The sequence below is a fragment of the Ammospiza caudacuta genome, chromosome Z (assembly GCF_027887145.1).
Source record: "Ammospiza caudacuta isolate bAmmCau1 chromosome Z, bAmmCau1.pri, whole genome shotgun sequence".
NCBI classification, from domain to species: domain Eukaryota; kingdom Metazoa; phylum Chordata; class Aves; order Passeriformes; family Passerellidae; genus Ammospiza; species Ammospiza caudacuta.
This window is the reverse complement of record NC_080632.1, coordinates 48790389-48811967: the sequence shown is the minus strand read 5'-3', so window position 1 is coordinate 48811967 and position 21579 is coordinate 48790389. Positions and strand designations below refer to the sequence as shown.

Genomic DNA, 21579 nt, shown 5'->3' with positions numbered 1-21579 from the left:
TAAACTCAGAGTCTACTATATGTATAGATGTTTCTGCTTGTCCTTGTCAGACTATATTTTAGACCTTTACTTTTATAGAAAAGCAAAAATTGTGCTGAATGAAGACCTCAGATGTAAATAAAAGATAATAAGTAACCTCTCTGTGTGTTTCATTGTCTTTAATTAAATCAGAAAACAAGGCAGAAAAAGGAAAGGTAGAAATGGGGAAAATGCAAAAGTCTGTATGTTTTCAATAAGGCAAACTGCTCTTCAGACAGCCTTTAGTGAAGACCTCAAAGTTTCTTTAGTTAGTGAAAACTGAAAAAATTTAAATGTTAAAATAGTTGGAAAATTAGATGTTTGGACTCTGAAACTTTTTACACTGATTTTTAGTTTTATAGTCCAGCATGCCCATCATTGAGTGCTGTGCACTTCAGCACTTGGAGTAGGCCTAACTCTACTACAGGGCTTGAGTTGCTATGTAGATGAAAAAGATTTTCTTATTTTTTTTCATGTGGCTAGCACAAGGGGGTAAAAACATAAGTACTTTGAAAGAAAAGTTGGAGGGTCTTAGGAGAAAACTTGACAAAAGGGGAAGATTTTGGAAGAAGCTAGAGAAGACCAGAGAGACCATCAGGATGCAGCAAGACCCAAAAAGAGAAAAATAGAATATTTGTCTTGTCCTTCTGGTGTCTTGAAAAATGGTTGCACCAGTAGTGTTCATCCTTGCACACAAAATAATTTAAGGGAGCAAGCCTCCAGGGGCATGTTGAGAAAGGAATCAGTCATCTGTAGTTTTATGTTGGCATTCATTATTGTTATCTGGCATTATATGTGTGTATGTATTCCATAAAAACTGGAATATGTCCAGTTCTCTTATCTTTTGTCCAAGACAAGATTTTTGTTTGGTTGATTGTTCAGTTTTGTTTTATTTTATTTTGGTTTTAGTTGTCTTTTGTTGTTGCTATTTAGTTCTTTTTGCAACCTGGAAATAGAACTGGCTGTTTCATGTTACTATTAAAAACATCTAGATAACATGCTATATAATATCAGATTACGTTTGTAAGTAGAGTGTTAGTCTCCACTACAGTGGTGAGAGTATTTATGGACTTCAAGGTCTCAAGAGAAAACTGGTGTTTCAGTGGGTGACCAAATTGTATGCTTTGTGGTCTTTACAGGTCAACATACAGAGCTGCAACATCCCAAGCTGACATAATGAACAATCAAGAGGCTGGTGTTCTCTGTTGCTGGAAATGTAGAAAATATATAGAAAATTCTGTTTGTCTTGCAAAATGTAGTGAGAAAAAAACATCCCAAGTAAGTATAGCTTCTTCTGAGGGAGTTTGTAAGTTCTTCTGGTGCCATTTACTTTCAATGAAGAAGTATTAGACTTAGCCTCACTTTGTACTTAATCTCTCGTATGTAGTAAAGACATTTCTGTAGAGAGTAGTGGAGGAAATAATTTTAGTGAAGCCAAGTAGGCAGTGATCACCTTCATGTTCTGCCATATGCAGGCTTGTGCTCATGGACACTTGGCTACTAGCTTATATAGAGCACTACCATTTCTAATATAAAAATGGGGTTTGGTTTTGATGGTTTTAAAGCAGTCTTTTTTTTTTAATATCTCTTAATGGACAACTCTTTGTGTATAAGGTGTTTTTTAAAGACTGGTTCTAATTTCCGCTCTGGTAGTTAACTGTGTGTAAAATATCCCTACATCATGGATATTTTGCTCTTCATTTTTTAAATGTGGGCCGTAGTCTGTGCACAAAAATAGCTCAGAAGATTAGTCTGCCCTAAGCAGGGTTATACCCTGCTCAGTAATTTATATTGTTTTTATTAAAATAAACAGAAGGATTATTGCACAAAATAAAACCATGACGAAGTATTTCCTACTGTTTTATAATGGCAGCTACTAATCATAAAGAGCTAGGGTCTTTCCAAATGTGCCAAAAAGGCTTACAGCCTCTTGAATCAAAGTTAAAAAGCAAATACAAGGGAAGGTGGTGATGTTTTTTATTAATGTGTTAGTAATGCAATAACATTCTTTTGCACACTAGAGAGGGGTACAATCAATGGATGTAGAAACAAAGTTAGTTTTTAAGATCATGATAGTATTATCAATAAAACCCATTTTAATCACTCTGCTTACAGAGCTTGAAGTTTTAGAATAATTTTCTCACTTTATATTTGATGGTTCTTTTATGCATGGTTTGAAGTGATTTTTCGGGGGGGAATGTGGAAATTCCAACTCCTTCCATGGAAAAAAATGTAGTGAAAATAAAAAGATATCTTTATCCAAGTTCCCTATGGTGGAGCTTTTAGTTGTGAGTGGAGATCGACCCATCATTGCACATGGCTGAGGCAGTGTCTCCTCCATTTATGTAGATAGCAAATTAAAAAGTGTAATTTAATGCTATATCTAAAGAGGTTGGGAGGAAAAGACAGTATTAGGATGAGAAGACTAATGTTTTCAGCATGTTTTCACAGATGATTTTTAGACCTTCACACAGAGACATAACTGAATAATGAATGAAGAAAAATGCGGAACAAATTTTAAAACAAATGTTGAAGTTAAGACCACAGTCTAAACACTAATAATTAAATGCACATTGAAGTGCAGATGATCTTCACAGATAGGACAAAAAGCCAGCATAGGCATAATAAATGGATCTGTCTTCTGTCAATACTTGGAAAATTTTTAAAATCTTCTATCTTCTATCTATAGCCCCACTTCTAATTCTCAGCAGAATAAAATTTTTATTTCAATGACTTTAATAACATGGGCATTGACAACTTTCCTTATTCATAAATTTTAGCAGCTGATTTTAAGACTTTCTCACCAGTTTCCTTATAATTTTAGCCATCCCTGTAACACTTATTTAGTTAGGCAATTGTTTTTATTTTAATATCAATTAGTGAAATGCTACAGGTTTTTAGATTTCTCTTCATTTGATCACATTATTGCTGTAAAAACGTGAAAGTTGATAAGACTACCTGGTTACTCTATTAGTTATTCTAAAAATCCCAGAAAATTAATTCTACTCATTGCATTTGTGCATTGCTGATCACAGTCTTTATGTAAATTTTAACTTATATTTTTCTATCTTTACTGAAAAATTATGCCAGCTCACAGTGATTCTAAAATCAATTTCCAGATATTCTTGGAAGGCCTGCAACGGCATACTTTCTGTTCTTTTAAACAAAACAAAACCACCTCCAGACACCTATATTTCCGCAGGAGTTTGCCCAATATTTTTAGATTCAGAAATAGATAATTACTGACAATATCTATCTGATCTTTAGCTTAAAGATTTGAGATTTTTTATTTCTTAATGTTTACCGGTTTTGGGGAACTGTCTTCTGGCTATATTCAAAGAAAAGAAAGCTTACATAAATTTTGAGTAACAGTGTAATTGTTTCATTAACAGATATCACAACCTTCAGCTGCTGCTCAGAATTCTTACAACGTATGGCATGTGAGTTTAGAAGCCATTCCAGAGTGGGTGAAATGTGTGATTGAAAAGGTAGTAGATTTTTTTTTCTTGCATCTTCATTATTCAGCATGTAAAATAATTAAGGGGGACAATTTCAAGAACACTATTCTGGCAAGGTCCATATATGTTACAGAGACCTTGTAACTGAGGGAATTCTTTTCAGGAATGTCTATCGTTACCATTTACCATTACCGTTTTTTTCCTCTCTAAAATATTATTTAATTTTGTTTTGCTTTTTAATATATGCAGAAGTGCTACGAGTGATAAATTCTGTTCCTACTCTTTAACAGATCAATGTATTTATGGCTGTCCAAATAACTGTCATGGGCCTCTCTGCATGTTTGTCAATGCTTAATATTATATTTATTATCTGGGCTTTGGGGTTTTCTTTGTTTTGAGCATCATATCTTGATGTATAGGTTGACAGGGACAACAGGAAGCACGTTTTCCCATAAAAGTGGACTCCAGATTTGTTAAGAGATCAGTTTTTGGAATATGATGTGTTTTATACTTAAGTCTTTTATACTTAATATGCTCTTATATGTCATATGAATATAAAATAGATACTTTTCTGCAAATTCAAAGGTCTGATGACAAGCCAGTGTCACTGCTTTTGAGTTTTAGCTGCCCATTTGTAAATTACAAACCATCTCATAAATTTCCTGTTGTACTGACTGCTTCAGTTGGTATTTTCTGTAAGTTGTTGACAATCTAGAAGTTAATGTTGTGGCATAGATACCAATAAGCAGAAGCAGTGGGTTTTTTTGCCTCACTGATTTTCTTTTATGAATCTTTGATTTTGATAAGTAAATTTTATTTGCATTCTTAGACTTCTTAGACTTCAGTGTAAAATTTTGCTGTATTTTAAGTAATTTCTGCCCTAAGCAAGCCTATACTGAAAATAATGCACAAAGAGAAAAAAATTGTTATGACTGTAGAGCTAAGGATACAGAAATTTAGAAAACCTTAATCTTCCTTCTTTGTATTCCTCTATGTGGGATTTTTCTGTTAAACATTAATTAAACTTTTTAAAATTAGTGATATCCTCTACTTCAATGAATTAAACATTGTTGTGTTATAATAGTTATGTTCAGAAACACTAATCTTAGAGGTATGTTTGAAAATTACAGTTCATGAGTTGAGTTATAGTATGAGTCACTTTACAATATCGCCTAACCATGAATCTTTAATAATAAGGCAGTTTTTAGAGGATTTTTTGCCTCTTAAATTATTTCAGTATAATTGAATTCAATATTGATAGTAGTATTATTCTTTTCACTTTTAGCTTTTAAATTATTATTTTGCACCTTTAGCTTTTGCATTTGAAAACCTGGAGGGTCAAACTGGGGACCGAGGAAATATAAAACCCATTGAATGCTTGGCACATTTGCTTAAGGATGCAGAGGAGCAATTCTCCTCTGGTGAAAAAGGCAGACAAGGCAATTCTCTGTGTACACCTTTGACATCTTTGTGTTCACTGTGTCACTTAATATCCTTGGAACTCTTGCCTCATTCACTTTGTCTCCTCTGGCAAGATCCTGTGTTTTTATGGGTAAGTGCGGGGGAAAGCAGGGTGTTAAACAATTCTGACTTACCTCCAGATCCTCCTGAGCTCTGAATAATTTTGTGATCATGTGTTATTTTCTCCTGTATGACTCCTGAATCAAAGGCTAAATCATTCTGCATAAGCGCAAAGTCTATTTGCAGGCTGTAAAAACCCACTGCTTCCCAGCCGGTTCTTTTTTGCCATCTGTCCCTATTCTTAACCAATCTTCTTGGATTTCATGTACGTATTAGTATAGTTAATCTTCAATAATTATAAATATGTAGCTAGTGCTGCTAGTGACCTTTGTTGACCTGGATTTTCTGTTACCCATCACTTATTGCTTGTTTTGGTTTCTTTTTCTAACCATTTCCATTTTCCCTCCATATGCAGTCCATCACTAAATGTATGTACCCTCAGCACTCTTTCAGATCTTGTTGATTTTCCCCCTACCACCTCCTCCACTAGTAGGCTGTTACTTCTTTTACTGAGTCAGTGCTTCCACACTCCATTGCCAAACTCATGCTAAATCAGTCCCAGGCTCCTTGGTACTATACCTCATCTCCCAGTCTCTGTGCACATGGGGCATGGAGGTGTCCTTTTTCCTCCTGTGTCCTGCATGTCAATTTTTTTGCAGGCTTCTGGCCTTCTGTGAATCATTTCGCCTCTCCATTTGAAGATTGGATGCTATTCCACCCCAAAAAGACCCAATAAAGTCACGAGAAAGTGCTTTTCTCTTAATTTTAATGTCTAGTCTAGCCCCCTGCCATCTGGGAAATGGATTGTGGGAGACTTAAGAGTAAATCTCTGAAGAAGCTTAACTCTTCTTTGGGAATGGCCTGTGTACACATCGGTCAGTCTTATTAAACTGAGAGCCATTGTGAATGTTTGCAGAATTCTCAAGAATTTGAAAGCCTGTGATTATGTGTAAACTATTCTTTTTGAAAATAACTTTTTTCCACACAAGTTGCTGGAGTTTTTTTCTGAAACTGCTAAATTGGTCTTTCTGACATTTTCTGTACCTTTGAATGGGACAAGCATCAGTTGTGGACATAGCTGTCCAAATCACCTTGAAGGGCATTTACAACTGAAAGCAATGCTTAAACTAGAAATGTTGAGCACCTTCTGTATTGATAGTTCTTTAGACACTCAAGTCAGTTAAGTGTGGCTGGAGTTGATATTGTTGTTTCTCTGGGCTTTGATCCTACAAACACTTGCATAACTTTAGTCCTCAACAGTACTGCTGACAAATGAATATAATTGCTGAAAATACTAATGGTTGTCTAAATATATAGGAGGACTAATAGTTGTATTAATATGTAGGCATTTATAGATTTTTGATATGTATTTTCTTTTGAAAAAGTGCCTTCATGGTTGAAAAGAATTCATAAAATTATAAATAATGAAAATAACGGTCTCCCTATATATAGAGTATTAAGGATTTGTCATGGTTTCTGCACAGAGATTATGTTGTAATGCTACATACACCAAAAATACAAATACCATTTTAAGCTCTTGTGGGTTAATCAAAGTGAAAAGCTATATTCTTCTTGTAAGAAATCTTCTTTCACCATACTTAGTATGCAAGAAATGTATAAGTGCTCAGAACACTCAGCTGAGAAGTTGTGCTTGCCAATTCCAGATTAATTTGGGAAATTGATTTCACTACTTTAAAGATCTAATGTTTTCATTAGTATTGCAGCATTATTCTATCTGTGGACAAATTCTAAACATATTTTAAAGCTTGTACATTTTACAATGTGTGTTGTAGTTTTCTTAGAATTTGTTATCCTTGCAGCAAGCCAAGCTTTGACCAGAACATTATTTATGGTGAATTTGCTTTCTGCTGTGAAGTATCTTTTATTCTATTTGAAAAACAAGAAGAAAATCCTCTTACTAAAGGAGAAAATAACTTCAGGAATTATTTCTTGCTCATTTATTTTCAGTGAACATGTTGTGTGTTTTATTTTTTCCTCTTTTTGTCAATAGGCACAGTGGACAATTGGAAAACTGCACTGTCCATTCTGTGAGGCCTGCTTAGGTGGCTTTAACTTTGTTTACAACAAAGAATGTTCCTGTGGACAGTTAGTAAATATACATTTCTTCAAAACTTGGACTGAGGATCGGCCACCTTTCTCTGTTAAATTGTCAAAATCATCAGAGAAACATTTGCTTCTCAAAATTCAGTCTGGTTTTAACAAGGATACCTGCCATAAAGTGGTAACTGCAACTTTGGAAATCATAAATCAAGGGCTTTCATACACAGCTGGAAGTAATAATGGTGCTGGAAGATTAACAGAAGCACTTTGTCTAGAATTAAGAGCTCCTAGATATGAGATAGAAAGTAAAAAACTTCCCTTAAAAACATTAAATCAAAAAAGAAATCTTCCTTCTTCCTATCCTATAAAAGATTCATGCACTGTAAAACCTTTTCACAGATCATGTAGCTTGAATTTAAATATCAGAGAAAGACTTGTTTTGTCACCTGTGTTATATGAAACTTGCGGCATGGGACCACTCTATCATGGCCCAAGTGAAAATGCACCTGCTTATGTGCAAGGGAGCTTGCAATTAGAGGCCAGTAGAAAAGGTGGTAGTTCTTTTCAGGATCTGTATAGTTCCAGGGCTGAGATACTACAAAAACAATTTCAAGTTACTTCTGTTACCACATTACTACACAGAGACACTGAAAGTGAGTGTGACTTTGAAGTTACTGGACAATCTTCTGGTACTGTCATTGCTGATGGGTCACCATTTGTGATGAATCTTTCCTCGCCTACAAGGGCTGTAGAAGACAAACAGTACATCACACCTGGTGGTCTTGTGCAGCCTACGAGTATCTCCTTCAACCAAAAGCTGAGTAAAAGAGAAAGAAACAAGTCAAAAAGCCTGAGGAGAAAACAAAGGCGAGAACAATATCTACTGAAGCAAGTAAGTGTTTAAAATTAATTATGCTACTTTTTTGGTATAGTTTGACTTGCTTTTAGAAATAATTCATATTTTTTTTTCCATGTTGTCTTTTAATACTGGCTTAATGTGGAACTGTCTACAGTTCCTACCTGACCTACAGTCAGGTATCATGCAAGCAAAGATGTGTGAACCCTTCCTATATGTAGTTTTATTTCTAATTCTGTCACATCAGGTTTTCTTTCTGGGCAAAATCAAAACATGATGGGTTTTCACTGGCCTTCTTATTGTTTTGTGATGTAATATTAATTTGAAGTGGGAAAAAACACAGTGAAATTTAATCTGTGGGATTAAAGAAAAACTAAAAATCTGAATCTTCTAAATGAGGAACCCTACCATGACAGAATTTTCTAACTTTAAGTTAATGGTGTTTTGAGTTAACTTTATAGTTAAGTATGTTTTAAATGCCTTCATTATTTCTTGTATATTATTATTATTATTATTATTATTATTATTATTATTATTATTATTATTATTATTGTTATTCCATAACAATATTGTTATTCCAAAACTATTTTTCTATGAGTAAAGAGTTGATTACTGTTATTTAAAATATTAGTTCTTAATAGGACTAATATTTTAAGTAACAGTAATAATATTTGCAGATAAATATTTTATCTGCAAGTCTTACACAAACTGGTACATATTCTTATCAATTGGACAGTAATGGTTTCCTTTTTTAAGGCATATAAAGCAGAACAGAATTAAAGGTGATAGGCAGTCACAATTTTTGGTGGAAGGCTTGGAAGGAAAGCCAGTCATGAAATGACTAACACAGTTTTGGTTTGCTCTCAAATTTAGTAGAATGACTAATGATAAATATGCCTTTATAAGAAAATTTCTCATCATAAATTTCCTGCAAAAAAACTGTGTGGTAAGCAAGAGCAACCTTAGTAACTAATCAGAGAAGTAGTATCTACTCAAGCAATTATTCCTCCTTTGGGTAGATTTGTCATTGTGAATTCAAGATTTAAGAGAGATACTTAGAGGGTGTCTCTCTCAATTAGATGTGAGAACCAGCTTGAAAACGTAATGGGTCTTGGAAATATTATGAGTCTTTTCAGTATGGTGTGCATATATTCTTTCTTCTTTAGGAAGGCTTTTTGTTTTGCTTTAAGACTTCAACTGCTATTGAGACCTTTTGAAAATTTGTTCTTGTAAAATACATCTATTAAGCTGAGAATGTGGATGTCTTAATATTGAATACTTGTTTTCTAATAAGCCTATAAAGATCTGTCCAGATCCTTAAAATGGCTTTAAAAATTCCAGATCACATTGTTTTGGTAAGTGAAATGATGATGCACAAGCACAATGTACATTTTTCAATTTTATCATGTCACCTACGGTCTTTAACATCTTTAATCTTTAGACATTACTTTCAAGAATAAGACATTGTACAGATTTTCTGAATTTTTGATAGCTAAGGAAGAAAGATACTTTCAGAATTTTTCTTGTTAAGACATGCTTAACCTATTCCAACATTATTTTAGTTACATTTGTTAAGATCTGATTATTGGAGAGATGTGTCTAGCCAAATTAAGGTGCAAACGAGACCAAATGCTGAAGGCAATAGTATGAACTTCATCTAACAGTAAGTGGGAGGTAGAAAGAGATAGAAAGAAATAGAAGGAGGAGTGAAAAAGAGTGTGAGAGACAGATTAAGTAAAAAGGTATCACCAACTGTGGTTCCAGACATCATCCCAATGGTCCTCTTCTGGTCTTCTCAGTAGTGAGGGTCCAAGGTCACTCAAAACTTCTCCCCATTTGTACATTTTAGCAAACAAAGGAATCACTGCTCATTGCATACACAGTTTTGCCATTCTCTTGGTTAAATGATCTGCTTGTTTCCAGTGCTGAGTGGTTCCATGCTCAGTTTTCCTCTTCTTTTGAGTCAGTGGGCCATGGCCTCTTCCTTCTGAGCTGAGCCCAGTCAGAGCTGACTGTCAGCACAGATGCTGAGCTGGTTTTTCTTACACCACCCTGTGTCTCAAACACTGGATTCCAGGGCCTCTTCCTCAGTTCATGGGTTGTCTGTGGGGGTGACAGAGGTAGAGGGCCCTACAAGAAAATACAGAAACAGCAGAAGCAACAACACAAGTAATCATACCATGTACAATAGCTGTGCAAATCATTAAAAATACAAATCCAATTCCACTTATTAACCCAATCCTGATTAGGCACTGCCCCTACCAGTGATACACAAGGATCTGCATGTTGTTTAATTGGTAGTGGATGTGATGGATTCTGCAATAGTGTGTCTGTTGGATGTAGGCCAACATTAGCCATAGAATTACAGAGAGCATCTTGATTTTTAAGTCCCATAGGCCAGTATCCCCAATAGATACATACATTATGTGTTAAGATGGGTCAGTTAGCCTGCTCTGAAGTAGATTTTCAGGTCACTTAGTACAGCTGATTACACAGTTGCACACTGGGAGTAAGTGTGAATGGATTTGTTGAAAAAGTGTGCTTACATACTTCAAATTTTTTAATATAAACACTTCAAAGTGTACTCTTTCAACAATATCCACTGTAGTTGAAAGAATTTTAGAGGCAATGTTCCTGTCTAGCTGAGTAATTCTATGTTGGGGTTTTTTGGGTTTGGTTGGGGTTTTTTTTTGTTTTTGTTTTCTTTGGGGTTTGGTTGGGGTTTTTTGGATTTTTGTTTTCTTTAATTTTTATTTCAGGGTGCAAATGGCCCTCGTTGCTGCCAGAGTAAATTGCACCCACAACTGAGAAGTGCATGTGGTGCAGAATGCACTAGAGTAACTATATTGATTAGCATAAATAAAATAAATTAGGTGAAGTTAAAATACTCTGTTAGGACACACTGTAAAAAGTCAGTGTACATCAGACATATTCAACAGGCAATATAAATCTCTGATTTGATTTGGAATGTCTCATGATTGATAACATATTTTGTTCCAAAACTGGTCACAAGTAAAGTTGCTTAAGATCTGGTAAACAGCCTTTTTGTGTTATACCCATGCCCCTTTTTTGGTCCATGGCTGTCTGTCTTTCTGGTCTAAAAAAGAAATGTTCCATTTCGCATGGAACATTTGTTTTTTTAGGATTATTCAGCTCACTCATTAATATCTCTGAAAAATGTAGCCAAATCATCCTAAATCTAAAGCCTTTTGAGGCAGAACTGGTTAATATGTATTTGTATGATTCCAAATATACATAAATTCTTATGCCAACTCCCAGGCTAAATTTGATTTAGACAAAATTATACATTTATGAGACAAAAGTAAAAGGTCTTCCCACACCATTTTTTTTCCAGTAAAAGACAAAATAAGCTTGGCAAAACATCAAACTAACAACACATAAAATGGTTTGACTAATACATGGTCTCCCAACAGGTTCACTCACAGTGAAAACACAAACAAATCACAAACATTAATAAATTGATACTACAAGCAATTATGGTAGCAATTAAAAGCTTCATTGGTTTCATGCAGCTTGGTCTCATATGTTGGCAGGTTCCTATAAAAAGAAAAGTGAAAATTCAGCCTACTACAGACAGATTATTGGGAGGATGAAAAATCCATCCAGTGTTGATTCAGAGGTCGTGTCTACCAGGGAGGATAAAGGCCCTAAAGGAAAAGTCATTATTGTATCTTCTTAGCTGGCTTCTGCAAACTTTCTCATGTAAATCCACTGATTCACCCTCTCTGAGCTGGTTCTTTTGATCTTCAGTGTGGGCAGGGAATGCTGGCACTCCTAGGAGAAGAAAGCAACACAAACTTCCTGGCAGATTACCCCTTAGAATTTTACCTTCTGTTTCATGAAGTGTTTGGTGCACTCCTTGTTGCTTCCTTCATCTTTTCATGGGGCATTCCTCTGATTTATTTCACATCTGGAGGAAATAAGACTGCTTGCAAAATTTCAGGAAGTGTTGAATTTGTGAATTAGGGAGTGCTTTAATGGCTTAGCCCAGATTTCTTTTAGGGTTAAGATTAGCAGACTTCAGTTTCTCATCCAGGAGCCATGAATTAACCTTATCAGTTTGGCAGATAACACTGGCTCTGTTTTACTCCAATGATTTTACCTCTTTGCCATCCTGAAAGTATACCCAGATTTCCAGTATCCTAATAAATTAATATTAATGGATTTCAGTCTTGCCTGATGTATGACCAGGCTTTAATATCTTAGTAGATACATAAGGCACCATTTCAGTAGCTCTTTGCTGATCCTGGCAGTCATTTGGGGTTTCAATTTTAATTAAGTATCAACACGCTACTGCCTTGTCATCAGATGTCAAAGTCAATGTTACATTTTGCTCTTTTGCAAAACCACAGACTCATGCACTGTCTCCCAACTCCTCCCAACTGAACAAAATAATGTCGAGTTACAAGATCATGTTTCAGAGTATGTTAGAGGTTCTGCATCCTGCAGTTATTCCCCTAAGATTCTCCCTCTTTCTCATTCGTATTCCAAAGTTCTGCCTGAAGCATTTGGGCATCATCATGCTTGACAGCTAGCAATTCCTCTACTTGCATTCTTTTTTCATTTTCCTTATTTAACTGAAAGTGCTATTCTTTCACCAAATCTCATAAGGATACGATTATTTCATCTTCCTATTTTTGAATAACCAGTAGCTCATTATGAGGAACAAATAGGTTAATTTTCTTGCATAAACCCACCTGTCATGTAGGAGGGAAACTAACAAATTTTTCAAGGAAGGATACAAAAATACTTTTTTTGCACTGACTACCCTGGACAGCCATTTTTTCAAAAGTTCCCACAGGAGAAAACATGTAACCTTCCTCAGAGGAAAGCTGTGGCAAAGTTTCCAAGTGTTCCCAGGGAAGGAACCACACAACCCCCCCTAGAGGGAACTGTACTATTGTCAAAGAAAATTCAGATCACAGTATCCTGCCAACTATGACAAAATAATGTTAAGATCCCATTATTTGAGCAAAGCCTCTGCCCAAATTAAGGTGCAAACGAGACCAAATGCTGAAGGCAATAGTATGAATTTCATCTAAAGTAAGTGGGAGGTAGAGAGAGATAGAAAGAAATAGAAGAAGAGAGGAGAGGAGTGAAAAAGAGTGTGAGAGACAGATTAAGTAAAAAGGTATCACCAACTGTGGTTCCAGACATCATCCCAATGGTCCTCTTCTGGTCTTCTCAGTAGTGAGGGTCCAAGGTCACTCAAAACTTCTCCCCATTTGTACATTTTAGCAAACAAAGGAATCAATGCTCATTGCATTACACAGTTCTGCCATTCTCTTGGTTAAATGATCTGCTTGTTTCCAATGCTGAGTGGTCCCATGCTCAGTTTTCCTCTTCTTTTGAGTCAGTGGGCCATGGCCTCTTCCTTCTGAGCTGAGCCCAGTCAGAGCTGACTGTCAGCACAGATGCTGAGCTGGCTTTCCTTGTGGATGCTTTGTGTTCATTATCAGTGTTCCCCCAGCTTGTTTACCTCTTCCTAGTCTGAGATAATCAGACAATATCACCATCTTTATCTTATCTCTAGTTCCTGCCATGTGGCTTAACTTACTGTCCAAATTTCCAGGAAGTCACAAAGGCATATCCAACAGTGGCAGGGTGGGTGGCAGGGGTCAGGGTGGTAACCAATGAGCAGTTGCCTCGTGGTGTTGGTTTGGCCAGAATGAGCAAAGTCCTTTGGTGATCTTAACAGTATTTGAGGCAATTTTAATCTTTAAGTCTCTTACAATATTATATAGAAAATTATATACAGTTTGTAATGTTAGTTCTCATCAGTAAGCATAGTTTACAAAATACAAAATTTTCAAAATTAGTGTGTAAACGAAGTGATTGCTTTCCAGTAGTAGCTTTCAGACGATGATACTTTGCTTTGAGTTTATTATTTTATCCTTTGTGAGAGGTTGCAACCATGGCATGGAATGTTTAAATGTGTCTACTTCTTAGAGTGTGTCAAGCTGCGCATGTGGCTAGTGCATCTGTGTTTCCCAGTGCTGAGGTATCTTCCCAGGAGAATGTTATTCCAGAAAGTCACATCCTCTGTACAGCCTGACATGTTGTAATGGTCCTCTGCCACGCACTCCATTTCATGGCTGCTTGCCTCTCATGTCAATCTGCTGTCCTTTTTTTGCAAGTTTTACTTTTCATCTTTCTTGGGTTTTATTGGTGTTTCTGCAATCCTCCTTGTAAAAATGTGGATTTTGTCATTCTGGTACTTCCAATAGAAAGCTGATCTGTGATACTTTGTGACCATGATTTCTAACACACCCAGTGTGTTCAAGGAATCCATAAAACTTCACGAAGAAAAAACCATAAACCTCTGGTTGGATGGAGTGAAAGAGTTTTAATAAATGGCAGTGAAAAGTATATAATTTAAGTACTTTTTAAAGAATTACTTTAATGCAGCCGAACCCTGCTGTGAGGTAAATATTTTCAAAGATGTAACAAAAACCCTGAGCATATCACTTTTATCTTTAATTTTCTGGAGAGCAGTCTAAGATAAGAAATCTGTTCAGACTTTGGAATTTCTTTGTAAATGCAAGGGCTGCTTTATTTTAATAAAGATAAGTATCTGTCAAAGGTTTTGTTCTATCTTGCAGAAAAGCAAAGTGCAGCCATAAACATTATGTGGCAGCAGAATGCACTCTGTTATTAAATTGAATACAGGAACGTTCTGTGAGCTCTTGGCCTGCACTTCTTCCAGAGGCTTGCAGTAAATGCAGGTTCTGAGGCATAGGAGCAGGACTGAACTAACTAGCTAACAGTAGAGGGACCCAAGCTTCCTCTCTCTGTTCTGCAAAGGATGGCTCTTCATGCCTGTGCAGGGGATGCTTGCATTCTTAATGTGTATGTGCACATCTGTGTTCATGGGGGATTTTTAGACTTCTGTTAGGATATGATTATATATGGTTAGAACGTGTTAATTATGTAAATTGTTATGGTAGGATAATAGCTGCTTAAGTCTAGGAGTTGCCAATATTAGTAATGATTCTTATTAGTAGCTAAGCAGGTGAAGTACTTCTTCTATGAATTCCATTTTGTGTGTATCTTATATGTTTACATTGATTGCTAATGAGGAAGCTTGTATTAGTTTTCAGGAAGATCTCAGAAAAATATGATTTGTGATTTCTCCAGATACATTGCATTTTTTCTCAAAATCATTTTACATAGAGCTCTGTAATCAGCTTCAAAACTGCAGTATCCTCTTGGAAGGGATCCTAATTTGTAGGGGGAAATACTTACAGTCTTGCTACTTTTCTTAATGACACTTCACTGGTTCTTTTGTATCTTTTTGAAAACATCAGTGTTTTATCTGACAAAGATGGCTAGCGGTCAGTTTCCAAAAAGTCAGTTTGCTTTTCATGCTCCCAGTGATAATCTAAACTTTGGACAAATAGGTGGGTGAGATATAGTGTCGTTTATCCACACTGTCAGGTGTTGTTATCTTGCCCTACAACCTTGAGTTTTCAAGTTCACGCTGATACCTTCTAGCATTTGAGAGTCTTGTAGTGAAAGTGCTAGACTTTCAAGGTTTAGCTTGTGACCAAAGTTATTCATCTATGTAAGTCTCTTGTTAATGAGCACAATAGTTTACAGTTCTTTTTCTTGCATAGTCATGTTTTTATTGCAACTGTAAATCTTTCATGTGTCTAGTTACGCATTTATGTACTTGGATTTCGTTCACTCTTTCTGTGATGATGCTCATAACAAGATTTGTTCTCAGACTGCATATGGATCTCTCAGCGGGCTGCTGTGGGGGCTAAAAGCATACATGGAACAACTGCTGTTACTTGTTGTATCACGAAAAGATAAAAAAAGTGAAACAAATTAACTGCAGACATCTGGTCAATTAGAGAAATTGCTGTCACAGCTAAACAAAGTAAAGCTAAGCAGCCAGCAGGGCAAGGGGAGCCAGCCGCAGCAAGTGTGTCTTGCCTCAGCCCTGATGCCTTTCAAGGTCAGTGCTGAGCTAGTGGTTGTTCTTACAGCAGCAATACTGCATTACAGGGCTATGTGGGTACATGAAGTAATGTCTTTTTTAACTTCCTGAATAAAGGAGGCAGTAAATTTCAGGCATGGGTTGCTGCTGAGCCAAAGTTTCTCTTTGCTTTTGCTCTGATTGTAACTATTGTTGCTACATGACCTTGATTATTAGCACATTCATTCTGTCACTGATTAGAACTGGATTAAGAAGGTATTAGGGATGATGGATTCATGCCCAAATGCACGGCATACCTTTGTAAAACTGCAGTTGTAGTGTGTATGGAAGTTGTATCTGAGTAAAATAGCACGTAACAGCTACTGTTTTCTGAGGTGCACCTGAATCTCCTGTCTCAAGCATTTAAATGTCAATGTTTTAGAGTTTTAATTAGTTTTAGCTGCAGTCTTTTTATGCCATTATTTGTGATTACAGCTTTTAAGGGTATTTTCTGACCTGACTTCTTCTACTCTTTGACATGTCTTCTACACAGCTTGGGGTTAATAATAACAAGTGGAATAAATAGTTTTGCAAATTTGCAGGAGGAACCTTTGCTTGCATTTGGTTATGAGTTGTGTTGTAAGCAACACTTGTGTTGGGAAGGAGAGAAAATTGCTCAGGATGCTACTGGATAGAAACAATATATCAGGATTGTCTGTATGTATTTCATGATCATCTTGAAGCTAGATTATTTAGACTAGAATATAGTGTAGATGCACTGTCATAGTAGCTGTAATGAAGGCCAAAATAGCTGGCTGTGCTGTGAATTTATTCCTTAATTTAAATGAAATACAGGTTTATTTAGCTGCTTGTCTATAAAACACTTTTAGGATATATAGAATGATCCCAGCAGAGTGGAATCCAAGAACTCTTACGCATTATGTGCCCATTTTACACAAGACAGAGGGGATCATCTGCTACTTGCTCTGCCAGGCCAGCACTGGTGTTCAGAATGCTAAGATACAACAGTATTCACTGATATATTTGTGCTTTTCTTGCATCCTTAGTAATCTGTAGTTTTTTCTGAAGAGAGACACAGAAAGTCTGCAAATGCAGCCACCTCTGCCTTAAGTAATAATATACTCATAGTGCTACAACCCAAAGCGTCAATAGCTGGGGTAATGTCCCGTGCCACAAATAAGATCCTAGTCCATCCTCACAGGCACTGTATCTTGCTGAATGAAAACAACAGAAGAAAGAAATAGCCCATTGAAATTAATTACATATTTTATTGCTGTCCGCAAAAAAAAAAAAAACAACAACAACAATAAAAAAAAAACAACGAAAAACCAGTGTGTTTTTTCAATAGATGATCACAGAATCTTTGCTGCTGTTCCAAGGCCCTATTGATTGCTATTCCAAGAAAATACTGATGATCAGCCGAGAACCATAGAAGTACTGTACGCTTTTTTCTTTTATGAACTGCAAGGTCTAGAATCTATTATTTTAGTTTCTCTGGAAGCTTAGAGACAACTTGGATCATAAGAATTTATGAAATTTGCAGTCTCTCAGCTGAGAAAGATAATGACCTGTTCACAGAGGTAGGTTGCAGTATTGTGCAGTTAGGTGAATCCTATAATTTCAGCAGGAATTATTATTACATAGATAGAGTGAAGAGCACAATAAATTACAGTTACATAAGATGCTTTGTGGCAGATGAAAATCAAAGTTCAACAATCCTAGGAACCATAATACAAGAGTGCTTTCATATCACGATTTTTACTGTGTATAACCAGAAGAACAACATCAAATACACAGTAAAAAAAGAATTTTACAAAAAAAAACCCCAAATTTTGCGCTCCTAGTTCTTCCTTTCTATGAATTGCTACTGACTCATTCTCAGTGACTAAGAGTTTGAGTAGGTTTTGTATTTCTGATTAGTTTTCAGGGTATTAAACTCTCTGAATACATATAACTGAAATAAATTAAAGGTGGCTTGTATGGAAATTCAAGTGCAGGACTTGATTCTCCAATTTTTTTTTTAATTTTTTTAAAGAAAAAAATTCCTAAGATCTGAGAGAATTAAAGCTTGCTACTATTTCACAGAATCAGAATTATAGGATGGTTTGGATCAGAAGGGATCTTAAAAATAATCTCATTTTCACCCCTCTGCCCCTCTGTCTTCCTTCCAGTAGACCACGTTGCTCATATCCAGCTTGGCCCTGAACACTTCCGGGGATAAGGAAACCACAGCCATTTCTTCATGCTTTATAGCAGTCAATGTGTCTATGAATGTTACTAATCCACAACGTCTCATTAACTTTAGTGGTATTCAACTCCAAAGCAGTTTTTTTTTCATCATCACCCCTTATGGGAGAAAATAATGCTATCTAAAAATATTTTTTTTTCTTTACATTTCTTTCATTATGCAGGCAATCACTGAGTAAAAGTCATTGTACACATCCAAAAGACACCATGCTAATAGAACAGATCAGATTTCATACCAACTGTTTCTGCAGTTGATAAGCAATCAGTGATTCTAGTAGGAAATGGCAAAGTTAAAGTAACAAATTAGTGAAAGTAATATATAGTACTGCAAAATACTGAAGAGGTATTGTATGGTAACAGCATTTCAGAATTAAGGAAATAATTCAGAAGTAAGGAAAGATAGCACCTACTTTTACAGCTAAAGAAGCTGGCAGTCTTTCGGGCATGAGAATGTCTTTGTAACGTCCAAAAAACAAGTTTGTGCCAAAAATTTAGATAAAACAAATGTTTCCTATGCTATGATGTAACACCCTTATGTCTGTAAAGCTGTGATGTCATTTTCTAAAGCTAGATGTTGCCAAGATTTTATTTGAAACACTGCTTTTTCTGATATCACATGATCATCTAATGCTTTATATAAACACCTAAATTATAATGATTTGTGATTTGTCAATGTTCTATATCAACACCTAAAATATAATGATTACACATCAGAGGGGAATGATTTCCTTTATAGATGATTTAGCTAAACATGCTTCACATTTACTACAATTTAGAATTATGGGGGATAGAATGTATGGGGGGTTTGTTTCTCTTTTAATCTGCATTCAAGAGTATATGTGCTTTACATATGTGAGAATGCTAGAAATTTGTCACTTCCCTTTATTAGTATTTGTAAGCCAGTTTCTATTTTACCCTTCATTTGAGCATTAGGAGATAGGATGCATTGTTTCTAAAGGGTAGAGATTGGAGTATGAGCAAGAAAACATTTGCACATATTGAAAATGAGGAAAGTAAATGTCCTGATTCATTAAAGATCTTACCTTTTTGAAAATGCTACCAGTCTGAAGAAACTTATTCATTGGATGAGGTTTTCTCCCTATAGTCTTTATAAAAACAATCTTAAACTTTGACAAAATGTTAATCAAAGCCAAATATTTGCAGGTCAAAAATTTGAAGATGTCTTATTTTCATATCATGTATATCTCATTTTCTTCTGTCTAGAGTGTGAGGAGAGATTGCAGTACTTAGACTAATCAATCTTGTATGATTAGTAGAATTATGTACAATCAAATAAATATTTGACGTTATGAACACTCAACTAAATCAATAATTTGATGCTTCTCTCTAATGTAATGGCATTATTTCTTTCATTTGTATTTTGTTCAATAGCTTTTAAAAGCTATTTTAAGTTTTGCTTTGGATTTAGACTTTTTGCTAAAGTTCACTGCTAATACAGGTTTTGAAACAAATTGAAAATAATTAGCTAGCAGCTTGGGAACTAAAATGGGATTTTACCTAAGGGAAACTGAGAGGAAGCAACTGGTGAAGAAAGATGATTTTCACTTTCTTCCATAAATGCAAAAATTTTAAATTATGTTTTGGTAAAAGATGTATAGAAATTGGTGAAATGACTAACCAAAAAAAATTAACCAAACAAAAACAAACACACACACACACAAACACACCAAAAATGGGTTAGAAACAAGAATTTTAGGGACTTTTTTAAAAGTCAAATTAGAAAATCAAAAGTAGATGTAATCTAGAAAATATCTCAGTTTCCATTTTCAGATTAAAATCAATATGTCTCAGGAAGAGGAGAGCTAGAATTATAGTGCAACTCTGAAATGCTCTTTACTAGAAAAAAAACTCCATCTGTCTGCTTATCCCACTGTTTTTCTTGTCATACTAGTTTTGAAGCCAAGCAATTTACAGATTAAGAAAATAAGTAATGGAAATTATTTAATTATTAAGAAACAGAGGAAATAACATTCATTAAAACATCAAAAAGGTCGCACATGCTGAAGGAACTAAAATACATTAAATAATGAAAGCAACCAGGCAATGTGAAGTGTTACATTGAGTAGGCTCCCTGAATTGGAAAGAATAGATGACTGTGGAGCATTCTGACTCTGCTCCAATTGGTTGTAGCAAAATGTTTGTTAAAAAACCAACAAACATATATGAATAGCATGAAACATTACACTTTTGATTCTTGGAAGGTAAAAACTGTGTGCCAGTCATTTTTCTGTAAAAAAACTATAAACTGTGGGCTGATAATTGTATGGAAAAAAAATTACAATCTTCCTTTTTGTGTGTTTCCTCAATGTTTTCTGACCTCTTTTTTCATTCTAGCCACAATTTATCATTTGGTAACTTTTATACAGATAACTGCTAATATTTAGGAAATTTTAGGAAATTCAATTTACATGGTAGACTCCTAAATGCTCTATGTAAAATGCTGCATAGGAGCTTTGTAATAGGGAAAGATACAAGTCATAAGGCAAAAATCTGTAGACATCAAACCCCAGTGCAGCAGACCAGTCAGCACTGGCACATCCAGAAGGAACGTGTCCTCCTGCATGGGACCTGCTCTTCTTCAGTTAGATTAATTTGCTTTTATTCCTCTACTCTGATGCATATCAAATATGTGGTTTAGAGAACTTCTTGTTTGTTTTATTGACAGTATTGGAAAATAGGATTCTAGAATGGCAAAGAGAAAAAGACAGCATTGCATGTGGGCAATTGCATATGGTTTTTATAATTTGCATTTTTCCAGAAAAACCCATTTAGTGGGTTTGGTGTTCCATATCACTTTCTACAGGACAGACTAGGCTGTAGAAAAATAATGGGAAGAGATTTTTTAAGGGTAGACATGAGCACACCTGGTAGTTCCTCTTGGCTGCATAATGACATGGCTTGTGTTATTGAGTAGTCCTTTTGAGGTGGGTCCAAAATCCAGACTGAATTGATTGTGTCAATTATGTTATGGTAAAGAGGAGTACTGTTTTTGGTGTATTGCCAAACTGAATTTTGGGTTTATGCATTAGAAAAACTGCTGAACAGAAAGAATTCTGATAGATAATCGATTCTCTTCATCAGAGAACCTCTAAACTGAAAGGCAGAACATTTTTGCAGTTGCTGTGACAATATGCTGCTCTTTCCATCTTCAGCACAGCACAACAGACTGATCTGGTTTCTAAAAGCTGTTTTATGAGGATATAATTAATGTATTAGAATTACCACTAGATTAATCTTTCTGGATTGAAATCTGTTAATCTATAGAATCCACATTTAGAATGGTATTAACCACCATGGGAATGTGTGTGTTTTGGATTCCTTTTGTTCTAAAAGTAACCCAATTCCCTTTACCTTAAGTATGAATGTAACATTGATTAGTGCATCAAAACTGTTTTAATTCAAATGTGTGCACAGTACTGAATTTTTGGGATAAA

The 21579-nt window shown here is 35.4% G+C and overlaps 1 protein-coding gene across 1 annotated transcript in view; it reads left to right on the top strand.

The window, feature by feature from the left end:
• The first annotated feature begins 1159 nt into the window (after nucleotides 1-1159).
• The window catches only part of RNF180 (ring finger protein 180), a 62260-nt gene continuing 41840 nt past the window's right edge, over nucleotides 1160-21579 (top strand). The window contains exons 1-3 of the mRNA XM_058824231.1: nucleotides 1160-1296; nucleotides 3411-3506; nucleotides 7009-7950. Coding sequence (XP_058680214.1) covers nucleotides 1195-1296; nucleotides 3411-3506; nucleotides 7009-7950 — 1140 coding nt within the window. The 5' untranslated portion in view covers nucleotides 1160-1194. The remainder of the gene's footprint in view (nucleotides 1297-3410; nucleotides 3507-7008; nucleotides 7951-21579) is intronic.